The sequence below is a fragment of the Mixophyes fleayi genome, chromosome 1 (assembly GCF_038048845.1).
Source record: "Mixophyes fleayi isolate aMixFle1 chromosome 1, aMixFle1.hap1, whole genome shotgun sequence".
Taxonomy (NCBI): domain Eukaryota; kingdom Metazoa; phylum Chordata; class Amphibia; order Anura; family Limnodynastidae; genus Mixophyes; species Mixophyes fleayi.
The window spans coordinates 31,198,088-31,211,399 of record NC_134402.1 but is presented as its reverse complement, the minus strand read 5'-3'; the positions used below and the strand labels follow the sequence as shown (position 1 = coordinate 31,211,399).

The 13,312-nt window shown below is 40.5% G+C and overlaps 1 protein-coding gene across 4 annotated transcripts in view; it reads right to left on the bottom strand.

Moving 5' to 3' along the window:
- The window catches only part of FGFR3 (fibroblast growth factor receptor 3), an 81,143-nt gene extending 75,828 nt beyond the window's left edge, over positions 1–5,315 (bottom strand). For all 4 annotated transcript variants that reach the window (XM_075194162.1, XM_075194163.1, XM_075194164.1 and 1 more), the window contains exons 1-2: positions 5,191–5,315; positions 3,782–4,032 (exon numbers count right to left, since the gene is read on the bottom strand). In XM_075194162.1, the coding sequence (XP_075050263.1) occupies positions 3,782–3,953 (172 nt within the window). In that variant the 5' untranslated portion in view covers positions 3,954–4,032; positions 5,191–5,315. The remainder of the gene's footprint in view (positions 1–3,781; positions 4,033–5,190) is intronic.
- Between the last annotated feature and the right edge of the window lie 7,997 nt (positions 5,316–13,312).

Sequence of the window (13,312 nt, the reverse complement as noted above, 5' to 3'; positions counted from 1 at the left end):
AGTAGCTGTTACCACATTCACAGCCCCGTGTGGAGAATTAGCTCACTGGGGGGAAAAGGAAAAAAAAAAAAAAAATATCCTTCCAAGACCCTTTTATGGAAAATAAGAGCTTAGACTGTAAACGAAAAATCTACTGAACAACAACCACCAGTAATGAGCTAATAACACATGGACCATTTGACTAAAAAAGAGCTTTTCTTTCATACTGTTCAGCTTACACGCTTAGGAGGGGGGAAAAAAGTCTACTTTGTGTTTTGTAACTAAGCCCCCTACCTATAAGATCAGCCTGTCCTCACTGTACGCTAATCATGTCTGATCGGCTGCTGAGGAACTGGAGAATACCACATGGTTATTGACCATGAGCAATATGAAATGGATATTATCGTATGAATTATACCACCCGTCAGCCTTGACCCTTGCATCGCTGGATTGGCCTGCAACGCACGTTTATAAATTTGTATTGAACAGGGAAAATATACTTAAAACTCAAGCTTTATTCAACGTAATTTTTTAATAAAGAATACCGAGTAGTCAACGTGAACCTTTACGTCTAGGCAAATTGTGGTTTATTAACATTATAGGGGAAGACATAGGTAAACTAAAGGACCAGCCTTAAACTACTGTACAAGCATTAAGCAGAGACATTTTGGAGAACACTTGTAAAATACGTGCTCAGCTTTATCGAATAAATTGCTTTTAAACGCATCCTAAGCATAAAGGATCCGAGAAGCATTTAACGCAACGTTTCGTTACACTGCTCCAATACAGCGGATTCATCAAGCAGAGTGGAGGCCGCCTGAGTGATGTCACTACTTTCCAGCGAACTGATAGGCTGCACTCTCACGAGTGTCGGGCCGGCCCACAAAATGGTTTCTACCGCTGGGCGAAGGCAGGAGGTGTAAATACCGCTACAGCGGGTCAGAGGAGACAAGTTAAATGTGCGGACAATAAACAGATTACTGTACCTTACCCGTTGCAAACAAAGCCAGCTCACAAATATCTTGTTTGTTTGTGACATAATAAGGAAGACTATCTCGCTATTTCTACAAAACATCTAATCCTTTATACTCAAAGTTTAAAACAAGAGCGAAACACTGAGCTACTGTGTCTCAAAATTTTACTAAAGGCATCAAGGTAACCCTTCACTGGTTGACAAAAACTTTAACATATAAAACACTCTCCACTAAAAGATTTGCCAGCTTTTCTTGGGGCAAAAATACATAAATACTGGCCTTGCTATCTCTAATGCTCCTGCCTTATTAATAACTCTGCAACCAATTTCCATCTTGGCTGGTAAGACACATGCCAGGTGGTAGCACTAACTACCACCGATGATTAGATGTTAACACAAGAAGAGCTAGTAGCCCGGGTACACTATTTAATATCACAAACTTGCCCAAGGGCGAAAAAAAGAAAAAAGAAAAAAGAAAAAAAAAAAAGGCATAAATTCAAAATTTCCACTTCGGAGCTTAAATACATATTAACCCTTCGCTTAACTGCTGTAACTCAGTGACATAATAGGACTGTGGAAGAAAAATTAGCAAGTACCCCCATCCAATGGAATCAACAACAGCACCAAGTTGCATGCATACAGGATTGTTAATCTATTCCTGTATCAGTTAACCGATAGTCAATTGCTCTAATAGCCTCACACAGAGACCTACAGAAAAGGGAGTATCACTTAACAGATGTATGGACTTAAGACAAACAGACTGTCATTAGACAATCAGCACTCTATAAACTGTGCAAGGAGTTGTGGATATGAAATGTTCCATAAGGCTTCTCTCAACATCTCACCTGAGCTCAAACCAAACCAGCGGAGGTTAAACTCTTGCACTACAACTGCCAGCATGCCGCCCGCACCTTTCATCCCAACGTTATTAAGTTAAGGAGCAGAAAGCATTGGGAAGTCAGGAAAAGGTTGAAGACTGGCTGAGCACGTTGTGAGTTGCAGTTCGATGTCTGCTCAATAGCTGCAGGGTCCCCATGCAACCACGAAGCGGGAGAACCAGTGGAGAGTACCTGCAGGTGCTTATTTTGACAGCCATGGACAGATATTCTTCAATTATTTGAAGGGCAATTGAACTACCTGAAGTGCTGGGTTTCAAATACAAGACAGACACAATGGATACGACAGAAGAGCGATCACAGTGCAGTGTCATTGACATAACAGTGACTAAAAATGAACGTTCTAAATAAAATAAAAAATGGGGGAATAGAATATTACATGTTAAGCGATCATCCTCTCCATCCTCACCAGACAGTAATTACACTTTACAAACGTTAATTATAGCAGGATCGCTATCTCTAGACCAGAAAGGGGAATTTATTTCATGATAAAGATATCTGTCATTCTTACTACACAAATGTGTCAAAAAAATGAAAAGGTAGAATACCTTAGTATCCGTCTGCAGTACTACCATAGGCCGTTTCATTACCCCTATACTGCTCATTACATCACCATCATCTCACAGTACTACATTTTTCATTATAGAAAATATACATTAGGGTGATGAAACCAAAGGGTTGTCTAACACGGAGATGCAAAACCTAGGTGTTGGGACCACAATTTACAGAATTTGTTTTTGGGGTTCCCTGATCCTCCGATATGCAATACATTGTACTAGGAGCTGCCTTTTTGGGGTCCCATAAGAATAGTACACGGACACATTGTAATGAATCATAGAATTACTGAGCATTTTAATCCCTTCATTGCCATAGTCTGGTTTAGCCCAGCTGTCTTCTGTTTGCTGATAAGAGTAAAGTGACTCTAAACTGATTTTATTTTCACCTCTAATGAAACAAAACAAAAAAAATCTCTGCAACCCGTTTTATTATTTTTTTCCCCACTTTACATGTCGGCTGTGGGAAGCAGAAATCCTCACCATGCAATTTTGTGCTCCAGCACAGGAGCCTTAACCCTTCCCTCATTTACAAAGCAAGGAAGCGTTTCGCAGTAAAAAGACTACAGATCTCTCCATAAGGTTCTACACAATTTACTCTAAATTTGTGGTAATAGCGGCTTGCAATCTCAGCACGTATAGGACAAATAAACATTAAACCCCTCACCTGCAGTAAGTTAACATGTGTGGTTTACAGACATGTGCTTGCCAAATATATTGCTCAGCAATCAGCAGGTATTAACAAAACCTCCTTCTGCACTAGTCCAGCGCAATCTTACTAAGAAACCTATCACAGAACAACTTCATAGGTTAAATATGCAATTTAAGACAATAAAAAAAAAAAGGAATTAGATAAACAAGACAAATTTCAGCAGTTGCTTTGACACCTTATAGCTAAACCTAATAGGCTGATATTGTCTATGGCGTTAATTTGGACTCATTAAGTCATTTATTACTCCTCTCTAAGTAAACTCAGCCTAGGGATTACTTCTGTAAAACAATGAGTCTCTCCTCATTAGCACACTGTAGTTTGATTGTCCACTACTAGCTGTCTTCACTGCAGAGCATTGAACAGTAATGTACACACATTAGGCACCGTCAACAAATAAACAACCTGAATGGGGCACCAAAAGAGTTAATCTGCAAGTCAACTAGCCCAATGATTAATTAGCTGTCCCCCCTGCTAATGTAAGTCAGGCACAACATGCAAATTTACATTTCTCATGAGAAATCTCCAGGATTGGCGTAACCCATAGGCAGCCTCCCTACTCTGCCATTCAAAGGTAAAAGAAAGACTGGTTTTCCGTCCCGGGCAAGTAAACATGTGCATGTTTGCGAAACAAGGGGTAAACTGTCACAGGGTGGATCCGTGTCCTTACCTGATGATTTTTTCTCTGCTGTGTCCTCTTCTGGCTCTGCAATTGGAAGCCTAGCCGCTGGTACTCCGCTGACTGTGACCAGGAAAAAGCAGAGTGTACACCACACGGTGATCATTCCCACTGAAATCCCTTGGCAAGGGGATAAGCTGCAGCCCCCTCCAGTTTTAGGCATCCTCTGGTTGCATACTTTGCTCAGGTGGCCTCAGCACTGTAATCCTCTCGCTGGTCTCCTTAACCAATAAACCAATAACCTACAGCAGAGAAGTAGAGGGTCAGCTGGGAAAAAAATCCTTATATTCATGTTCCACAACTAAGCATTATGCTCAAACAGATTAAATTGTGGCATTTTGTATCATATATATATATATATATATATATATATATTTACATTCTATCAAACAGTAAAATTTTTTTTATAATAACGACTATATAGACACATACAAAATAACAAAATATATTTAAATCACAAAACCTCTCTAATATTCGGGTTATTCTGCTCTAGAAGACACTCAGTCGTGTAAAGGGTCAATGGCTTGAACTGGTTATCCTTTAAACGCACAGAAGTTTACCATTAATGAGCCTCAGCAGGATATGTACCTCTAGAAGGGAGATAACTTGCATACCAGCACATTTGTGTAATGCCTCATTGCCTAGTGATCTGCCATCCAGTTTCTAAAATCCTTTTTAAATTTCACATTTGCTGAGATTTTTTCTTGCACATAAGTTCCTTATGACAGAAATAAAGGATTTTCAATAGAAAATACAGTATTCAAGGTGACAACATAGATGGTCTATAGAATTATTGCGTGCAACTGAAAACAGAAAAACCCTATTAGGGCCAAAATACAAATTCAATTAATTTGGTTTATGTGCACAAGTGATTGTCAGTTTTGTATCACTGATTCAGGGCTTTATTTAACTAGAGATATCAGTTTTTGGCTCCAGCTAATGCATTTAAGTCTCCTCAGCACAGATGTAGATATGGCTTTATCTTGGGAGAGCCCATTACTAATGCCCCAGATCATGAAACGCCTAGATCATGCTCCCAGCAACCAACTGCACAGATGTGAGGTGCCACGGGTGTAGGTGGTCCAAGCCCCCCGTTACTGTATTCATAAAGAACAAGCAGTGAAATGTTTTTTTTGGGGGTTTTTCAGTGCACAGGTCATTGGCTACAACTTGATTTTAAGTTATTCCTAAAGTCATGTGTCTATATTGGCAATTGCACGTCCAGCCAGAAATGTGTTAGTTTGCAATGTGCACCCATTCATCACAGCCCCTTATCTCCGCGATCTCTAATAAGATACATGTAATAAGCTCATGCACTCTGCAGGCAGCGGGGTCCTCAGACTTCTGCAAGTTGCTCCAGGGTCAGCAGTGTAATAATCCAGCTCAGGGCCAGCACCTACCTGCGGCTCTTATAGATCCTCTCTCAGCCCAGGCGCTGTGGAGCAGGACAGGGGGGGGAGCGCTGCTCCGTGTGCCCAGCGCTGGATCCTATCCTCCCGCAGTACAAGAGCAGAGTGCCGGTGAGTGAGCAGCTCCTCCCACTGACAGCATCTCCAGCGTGCGGGGCGTGCCTGTCACTCTCAGCCACGCCTCTACTAGCGGGGAAACCACGCCTCTTCGTTTGTGACGTCACAGACCTCCTGCATCTAATAGAACGTGAGTCTTCTCCGGGGGATTCGGAGAGGATTAACCCCTTCACTGCACCTCTGCCACTAGTACGTGTACACCTGTGCCTGACATGGTACCAGAGGCTCAGGAAAGTGTCTGGTGACAGTAAATGGAGATCATGAAGTGTAGAGTCATAAATTGTTCTCATACAGAGGTAAAGCCTGATTTATATATATATATATATATATATATATATATATATATATATATATATATATATATATATATATATATATATAATTTATTTCTTTATACTTAGAATGTAAGCCCTTGCGGGCAGGGTCCTCTCTACCTATTGTCCCAGGCCTGTCTCCTGTCCCTTGTATGTCTTGTCACATCTTTTGCTGCACTCTGTGTGAGTCCCCCATAGCACAGTGGCTAAGTGGTTAGCACTTCTGCCTCACAGTGCTGGGGTCATGAGTTCAATTCCCGGCCATGGTCTTATCTGTGTGGAGTTTGTATGTTTTCTCCATGGTTGCGTGGGTTTCCTCCAGGTGCTCCGGTTTCCTCCCACACTCCAAAAACATGCTGGTAGGTTAAGTGGCTGCTATCAAAATTGACCCTAGTCTCTCTCTGTCTGTCTGTGTGTATGTTAGGGAATTTAGACTGCCCAATGGGGCAGGGACTGATGTGAATGAGTTCTCTGTACAGCGCTGCGGAATCAGTGGCGCTATATAAATAAATGGTGATGTTGATTACTCACACTCATCTGTGCCACTTATATGTATTACCTCATCTATTTGTTACTTGCTTCTGTATCCGGTGCTACAGAATCTGTGGCACCTTATAAATAAATAATAATAATATATATGTATTTCCATACAGAGTATTTTAACCATAGGTGTTAATGTAGATTTACAATGTTTCAGTTACAAAGACATAACTTTCCTCAGGGACATAATATAGGGATATCTATCTATCTCATATCTATATATCTATTTCATATCTATCTGTCTATGTGTATTGTATTATTGCTTTGTATAATTTATGACTAATGATAAGCACAAACAGCATTGTAGTCTGGTTATTGTAAGAAAATGTCTTGGTTTTTGTCAGTAAAGGAGAGTTGCCTAAGGCAACTCTTCTTTACTGACAAAAACAAGACAACTTGCCTACTATAGTTGCATGCCAACAATTGTCAAAAATTCATTCATTATCAGTAATAGAATTGTGTTTTTTTTTGCAGAGATAAAACCAGCCTGCACGGTGAATAGCAAGTTGTAATGAAAACAAGTCCAGCTAGTGACACAAGAAGTGTGTAAATCCGTGCAGAACCAACGCTGTGAGTTTCTGAACACTCCCCTGTCAATTATACGTGTATAGTGTGATCACATGGCACCTCAGAATCTCGGTCATATAAGGACCAAGGTTGCCAACCGCCAATAAATTTAGTGACAGTCAGTAAAAAAGTATAATTTTGACTGAGGTGAAAAGCACAGGTCAGTAAATTTTAATACGCTAGTAACAATACAATAATACAGGAAAGTGTGGCATCATTGATTTTTTAGATTGTCTATACTTGTAAACTGCTCTCTTGTAATCCATATGACATATTTTTCAAATGCTGCTTCTGCTGTCAATTATAGGCAAATGTTGATAGAGCATAACAATTTATCTTTACCTTTTTATAGAATTGTGTCCGATCATCATCATCCTCATCAGTTATTTATATAGCGCCACTAATTCTGCAGCGCTGTACAGAGAGCTCACTCGCATCAGTCCCTGCCCCATTGGAGCTTACAGTCTAAATTCCCTAACACACACACACACACACACACAGACTGAGAGAGACTAAGTTCAATTTAATAAGCATCCAATTAACCTACTAGATCACACAGCTCCACTGTCAGCCACATTACACAGATCCCATTGCCATTTTTAATTGTATTTATTTTCTTTTTTAATTCTTCCCCCACCTCCAACTGATACTAATTTCCAATGTGATTTTATGCCCCCTCTTCAACTTGTTTTGTAACCCCCCTGACTTTCTGCCAGGCTGCTTACCTGTAGTTACACCTCTGTCTCAATGTTCTGTAAAACAGATGGATCAGAATTTTCATTTTCCTTTTATCATTTCATTTATTCTGATTAAAAGCATACTCCAACAGCGACTTACATTACCACTAAATATAAAATAGAAGTTGACTTGTATAAAAAACAGATGCATATTAAACTGAAAACCATGTACCTGCATTAGATTCAGGTGTATTGGCTGGATGTCCTCCTCTTCATGTTGGTAGACCTTATTTGGTGCAATTTAAATTGTGTTCTCCCCTCTGGAATGTGATTGGCTGATGAATTGCAAATTACTCTGACATCCAGTATGGAACCAGCTATAAGTATCAATACAAGATAGAAAGGAGGAGGAATACGAAATATTGATGCAATTAAATCAGGAATGTAAAATTACCATATTGACCAATATCTAATGCTGGGGTATTCCTTTATTATTTTTTTATTTGTAACTCCTGGAAATCAAAACTTTTCATCCTGATTACACAAGCAGGCCACTTATAGTCGGGTAATACAGAAAATATAACATGCATGATGATATTTTATATTAATGGCATCCAACATGTAAATTATTTTAGAAAAAAAAAATATTATAACTATCTTAATGGTGACCTCATCATTTCTTTACAAAGAACAGGGTGACAGTTCACACGTGAGTAATGATTTTGTCACCAAAATGCATTATGCAAAGTTTTTTTTAGTGACACGTTCCAGAGTCCCAGCGATAAAACAGAGGCATTGATAGTTAAAGCATCTGTTCACTATTAAGGATTAGGAAATGTCTGAAGCCATAAAAAATATTGAAACATGCAAATAATGATTCAGAAGTGGAGTCCGGGTCTTATTGTTTAAAACCGCGTTGACTATTTTTAACTCGCTGCTGAGTGACTTCTCAAACTGTACTTTAAAAAAAATAACTATTACTTTTTCATAGCGCTTATATTGTGATCTTCACACCATTGACCAGATTTCAGTGTTCACGTGACAGAACTGATTCCTGATTCCAGATCCACCGCTGTCTGAGTAAGGCTGGGTACACACTATAGCCGATTATCGGGCCAACCGCTCAACCCGATATTACATTAGCTTGTACACTCCAAGGATTAAAAATTCGGTGGAACGATGTCGTTCTAATTCTGCAGTGTGTATGTACTCACGACCGGCAGTGTCCATAGATCTCTACGGAGTGTGCAGAGTCAAGAATTTATGACAGATCTGAAGGTAAAGCTTTGTCACCATAAAAAAAAACGGGATACAGGTAAGGAGTTCAGACATATCATGCTGCCAATATGGATGTTCCATTGTTGCAATTGTTCCACAAATCAAACCTTGTAGCCAGTCTTTCCTCAAAGTAGAGAGATCGGGAAACAAAAGAGTTAAAATGTGTTCTAATAACAACCCCATGCTAAACAGAAAAATTGAGAATCTGTCAGTCAATGTAACCCTAAATTCAGTTTAAAACAAATTTCTAGAGTATTCAGAGGAAACGGATTGTGATTATGTTATATGTCTCCTAAAAGCATGATGATATTAACCTGTGGTGATTGTAAACTAGACATTTGTAGTATCATTAGCAGCAGCTTTTTATATAGCGCCACTAATTCCGCAGCGCTGTACAGAGAACTCACTCACATCAGTCCCTGCCCCATTGGGGCTTACAGTCTAAATTCCCCAACATACACACAGAGTGAGAGAGACTAAGTTCAATTTTTTAATAACAGCCAATTAACCTACCAGTATGTTTTTGGAGTGTGGGAGGAATCCGGAGCACCCGGAGGAAACCCACGCAAACACGGGGAGAACATTCAAACTCCACACAGATAAGACCATGGTTGGGAATCGAACTCGTTAACCCCAGTGCTGTGAGGCAGAAGTGCTAAACATTGAGCCACCATGCTGCCCATTCTTCTGTCTACAAGAGATGGAAGTGGGTGGCTCGTCTTCAGTGTTTAGTGGTTGTGTATATAAAACTGTGTTTTATACATGTTACTAGAAATCTTTCCAAGTGTATGGAAGCAAAAATAGTCTTTAAAGGCAATTTTTAAATATGAATTGGCACGGTCCCATTTTAGAGTGGTATCACCAGTACAGAGCCGTTGAGCTGCTAACGACTGGGTATTGTGTATTGGCACCAGGGCATCAGGCTGCGCACATTTTGAACATGCGCAGTGACATGATTTGCATTTAAAGGGGTAGCCCAGTCTGGGCTACACCCCCACCCTTAGTTATGATCCGCGACTGTCCAATGTCACCATACAGAGTCAGTTGAAACCCGAGAGAACGTGTATCTGTCAGCTCTGCGGACGGGACAGTAGTTTGTACTTACATTATTTGAGCTAAGTTTGTGATAATGATGTTTATCTGTAAATACCAGACTTCCTGTCTTTAAGTATATCAAAGAATAATGTATGGACCTACTCACAGCACACACAACAATAGCCTTTACTCCGTTAGCTAATGACATCGCGTGCAATGTCAAACAACTTCTCTTGTGGTATGAGAACTTATATTTAGAGGTATAACAAATTGCCTTTTCATATTTTATTATCTTGTATTTTAGGTTTTGTGGCCCTTACATTTTTTTTTATAGTTGGCTATTAGAAATTATTGGAACTTATGCTTAGTGTAATCTCCAGACCTAGAATTCACCAAAATCATAGAGTTCCAATATCGCATAACGCCTTAATATTTTATAAACACTATCATTTGTCCAGCCTGTATTTAAGGTCTCTGTGTGTTGGGATCATTCTTATTCAGCAGTTTATATATTTAGTAAGCAATCCCCCGTCCAATAACAGCGGTATGACCACAAGCTGTGGCTGGTTCAGGCTGCTTTCCTCCAATAGCCCGATTCTGTCCTGTAGAACATTGTCTATCTCACTGCAAAACGAGCAAAGCTTCACAGCAATGTCACTTTCAATTTACGAGAGGCTGTTGTCTTTGATATTTCCTCACTCTTCCGTGCAAATTAAGTGAATTAATGAGATTATAATAACCTGACGCTTAGAAGATTATATTTTTTCAAAGAATGTCATCATTTTAGAGCTCGGCCCTGAGTACTAGAGGAGATGCCACTTTATAGTCTATAACGCGAGACAGGATGGTAGGAAATGTCTGTCAGGTAAAACACAGCAGCAGATGATGGAAACACTTAAGATTTGTGTAATAGTAGAAGGCTTTCACTTTGCTGCAGGAAACCTTAACTCACTGAGGTACATTTATGACCTCAGCGCAAGCGGTCAGTATCTCACACAGCCAATCAGAGATATGCTTCCAGTGTAAAACTCATACTGGTTGGTTGCTATGGGTCACTGCACTTTGGAAGCCCACTGATAATTGGTCTGCGTTAGCCATGCCCCTAAGTCATTGGTCCACCCATTTTTGCCCACAGTAAATCGTAATTGTCCCACTAAATACAACACGTTTGGTGTCTACGCCACATAAAAGTTGGTGCCTGGAAAAGTGGCCTGATCTTCATCAATCTGTACAACTGTCATATGAACCAAAGTGGCAGGCATGATGGGACTTATAGTTCTATCACTGCTACGTTGCCAAGTCTGATATCATCATCATCATCTATATAGCGCTACTAATTCCGCAGCGCTGTACAGAGAACTCACTCACATCAGTCCCTGCCCCATTGGAGCTTACAGTCTAAATTCCCTAACATACACAGACATAGACTGAGAGAGACTAGGGCATTTTTTAATAGCAGCCAATTAACCTACCATTATGTTTTTGGATTGTGGGAGGAAACCCACGCAAAAAACGGGGAGAACATACAAACTCCTCACAGATAAGACCATGGTCAGGAATTGAACTCATGACCCCAGTGCTATGAGGCAGAAGTGCTAACCACTTAGCCATCGTGCTGCCCATATTTTGATAAAGGTGCAGCTCCTGGCTCAGTATTGAATTTACTCTAATTATACCAGACTGTTTTTAACAATTCCCTTATAAGTAAAAAAATAAAACGGCAACAGGTCTTCGCAAAATCGGACCAGAATTGAAAGCTCTACATGCGTGTGTCTTCGCTGCTTTTTTGAAAAGGTCAACAAAGGAATCGCCAGGTAAAACAAATACATTAAGCCCCCCGTATCTAGAGGTAATTTCATGACTCATTGTATTCTGAGAACCCTTCTTAACATTCTCTTATTTATGTTCTCTCTCTCCGACCAGGCGCAAGGCTTTGCAAAGTATTCATTTTAGCAACTGTCAAAACATACCTGCTTTGTGTTTTCTGTGTTTAAACTTTTCACTAGAAAATGTAACAGCGTTATAGATACGCCACCGTTGGATGAAGAATAGCCCGAATACTGTTCTGGTTTATTTATGGCCACTGCAAGAAATTACACACAACCCCGTGTACAATTCTCGTAGTCATGATCAGTTTAATTGTATTTTTCTTGCTGCTGTAAAGTTTAGCTGGCAGTGGAACAAGGAATCGTTTGCTCGTTTTCAAGGGTAACTATAGGTTAAACAAATCCTTTATCTTTCGAAAGTATGTATCTGAGAATAAGAGAGGAGTAGAGACAAACCAATGGTACTGTTTGACGTGCATGGACCCAAATGCCGACCGTCAAAATCTGCTTCCAATTTAGCCATTTGGATGCCTAAATTTAACAGACCCAGCCGTTCAGAGTTTGGGCCAAGCAGAGGGATCACCTTGGTGCTGTCTGAAAATATCCAGGCACCTAGGATGACAGCAGTTAACCGCTTACCAGACCTTCAGCCATGCCAGAATATGATACAACACATTTTGATCATTGTAGGACCATTGCTCTTATTGTGCAACCATACACTTGGCAATGTTAGTGGATATGAACCAATATCACCGGTGGTTTTGCAATTTGTGATGCCGCACACTCGCCTCAGCTTAGGCAGTGTCATGATCATCTCATTCTTTCTCTCTGGGGTAAAACACAATCAGAGTAGAGATTTGGATTATACCTTACTGCATGATCCATTACACCCAAAACCCTATTAGCCGCCAGCATACTTCTTGTACCGATCACAGTAACCAGAGCTGAATTAGCAAATTGTGTTTTAACAACACTGTGATCTGGGTGAAATGCGTGACGTTGAAACAGACAAAGCATAGGTATATCTAGAAGTATTTCTTGGGTCGACAGGTAGGGGAATCTGGAGTAGATTATTGTGTACTAAGGGGAAAAAGGTCCTGTTTGAAAATATGATGTGGTCTGGTAAACTCCTGTCAGAGATGTATCATTCCACACATGCTTGCACACATGGACAACAATGTTATTACACTTGGCACATTTCTCTTTGTCATACTTGCCAACTCTCCCGGAAAGTCCGGGAGACTCCCGAAATTCGGGTCAGTCTCCCGGGCGAGCTGGCACTTCTCCCGCATCCCAGGTTTCACTGAGAATCGCGTCATTTGACGCGATTCTCTGTGATTCACGCCATTTTGGAGGGCAAGGCGAGGCCAATTGTATCATTTTGCCCCCCCCCCCCCTGCGATGGGGTCCTGGGGGGAGGGACCAAAATGCAGCGGTTGGCCCCACCCCCTCCCGCCCTCCAGTCACGCCCCCTCTCCCGGCAAGTATGCTCTTTGTGCCTGCTATTGCAGTTGGGGCATACTTACATACACACATGCAGCCTGCATACATTTTCACAAGGTTTGCTGCCAATCTGTATTCTAGCCCCCTTTGTGAGCCCTGTCTGTGCTCAGCCCTTGTGTTCTGGGTGCAAAGTGGCGTTTTAATAATGTTTTCCCTTTATCAATGTCCTCAGTTAAAATATATATTGATCAGTTCATAGTTTTCAATTAAGAGAGTGAATATTCTTTATAAAATACATGCATTGCTTACAGACTTT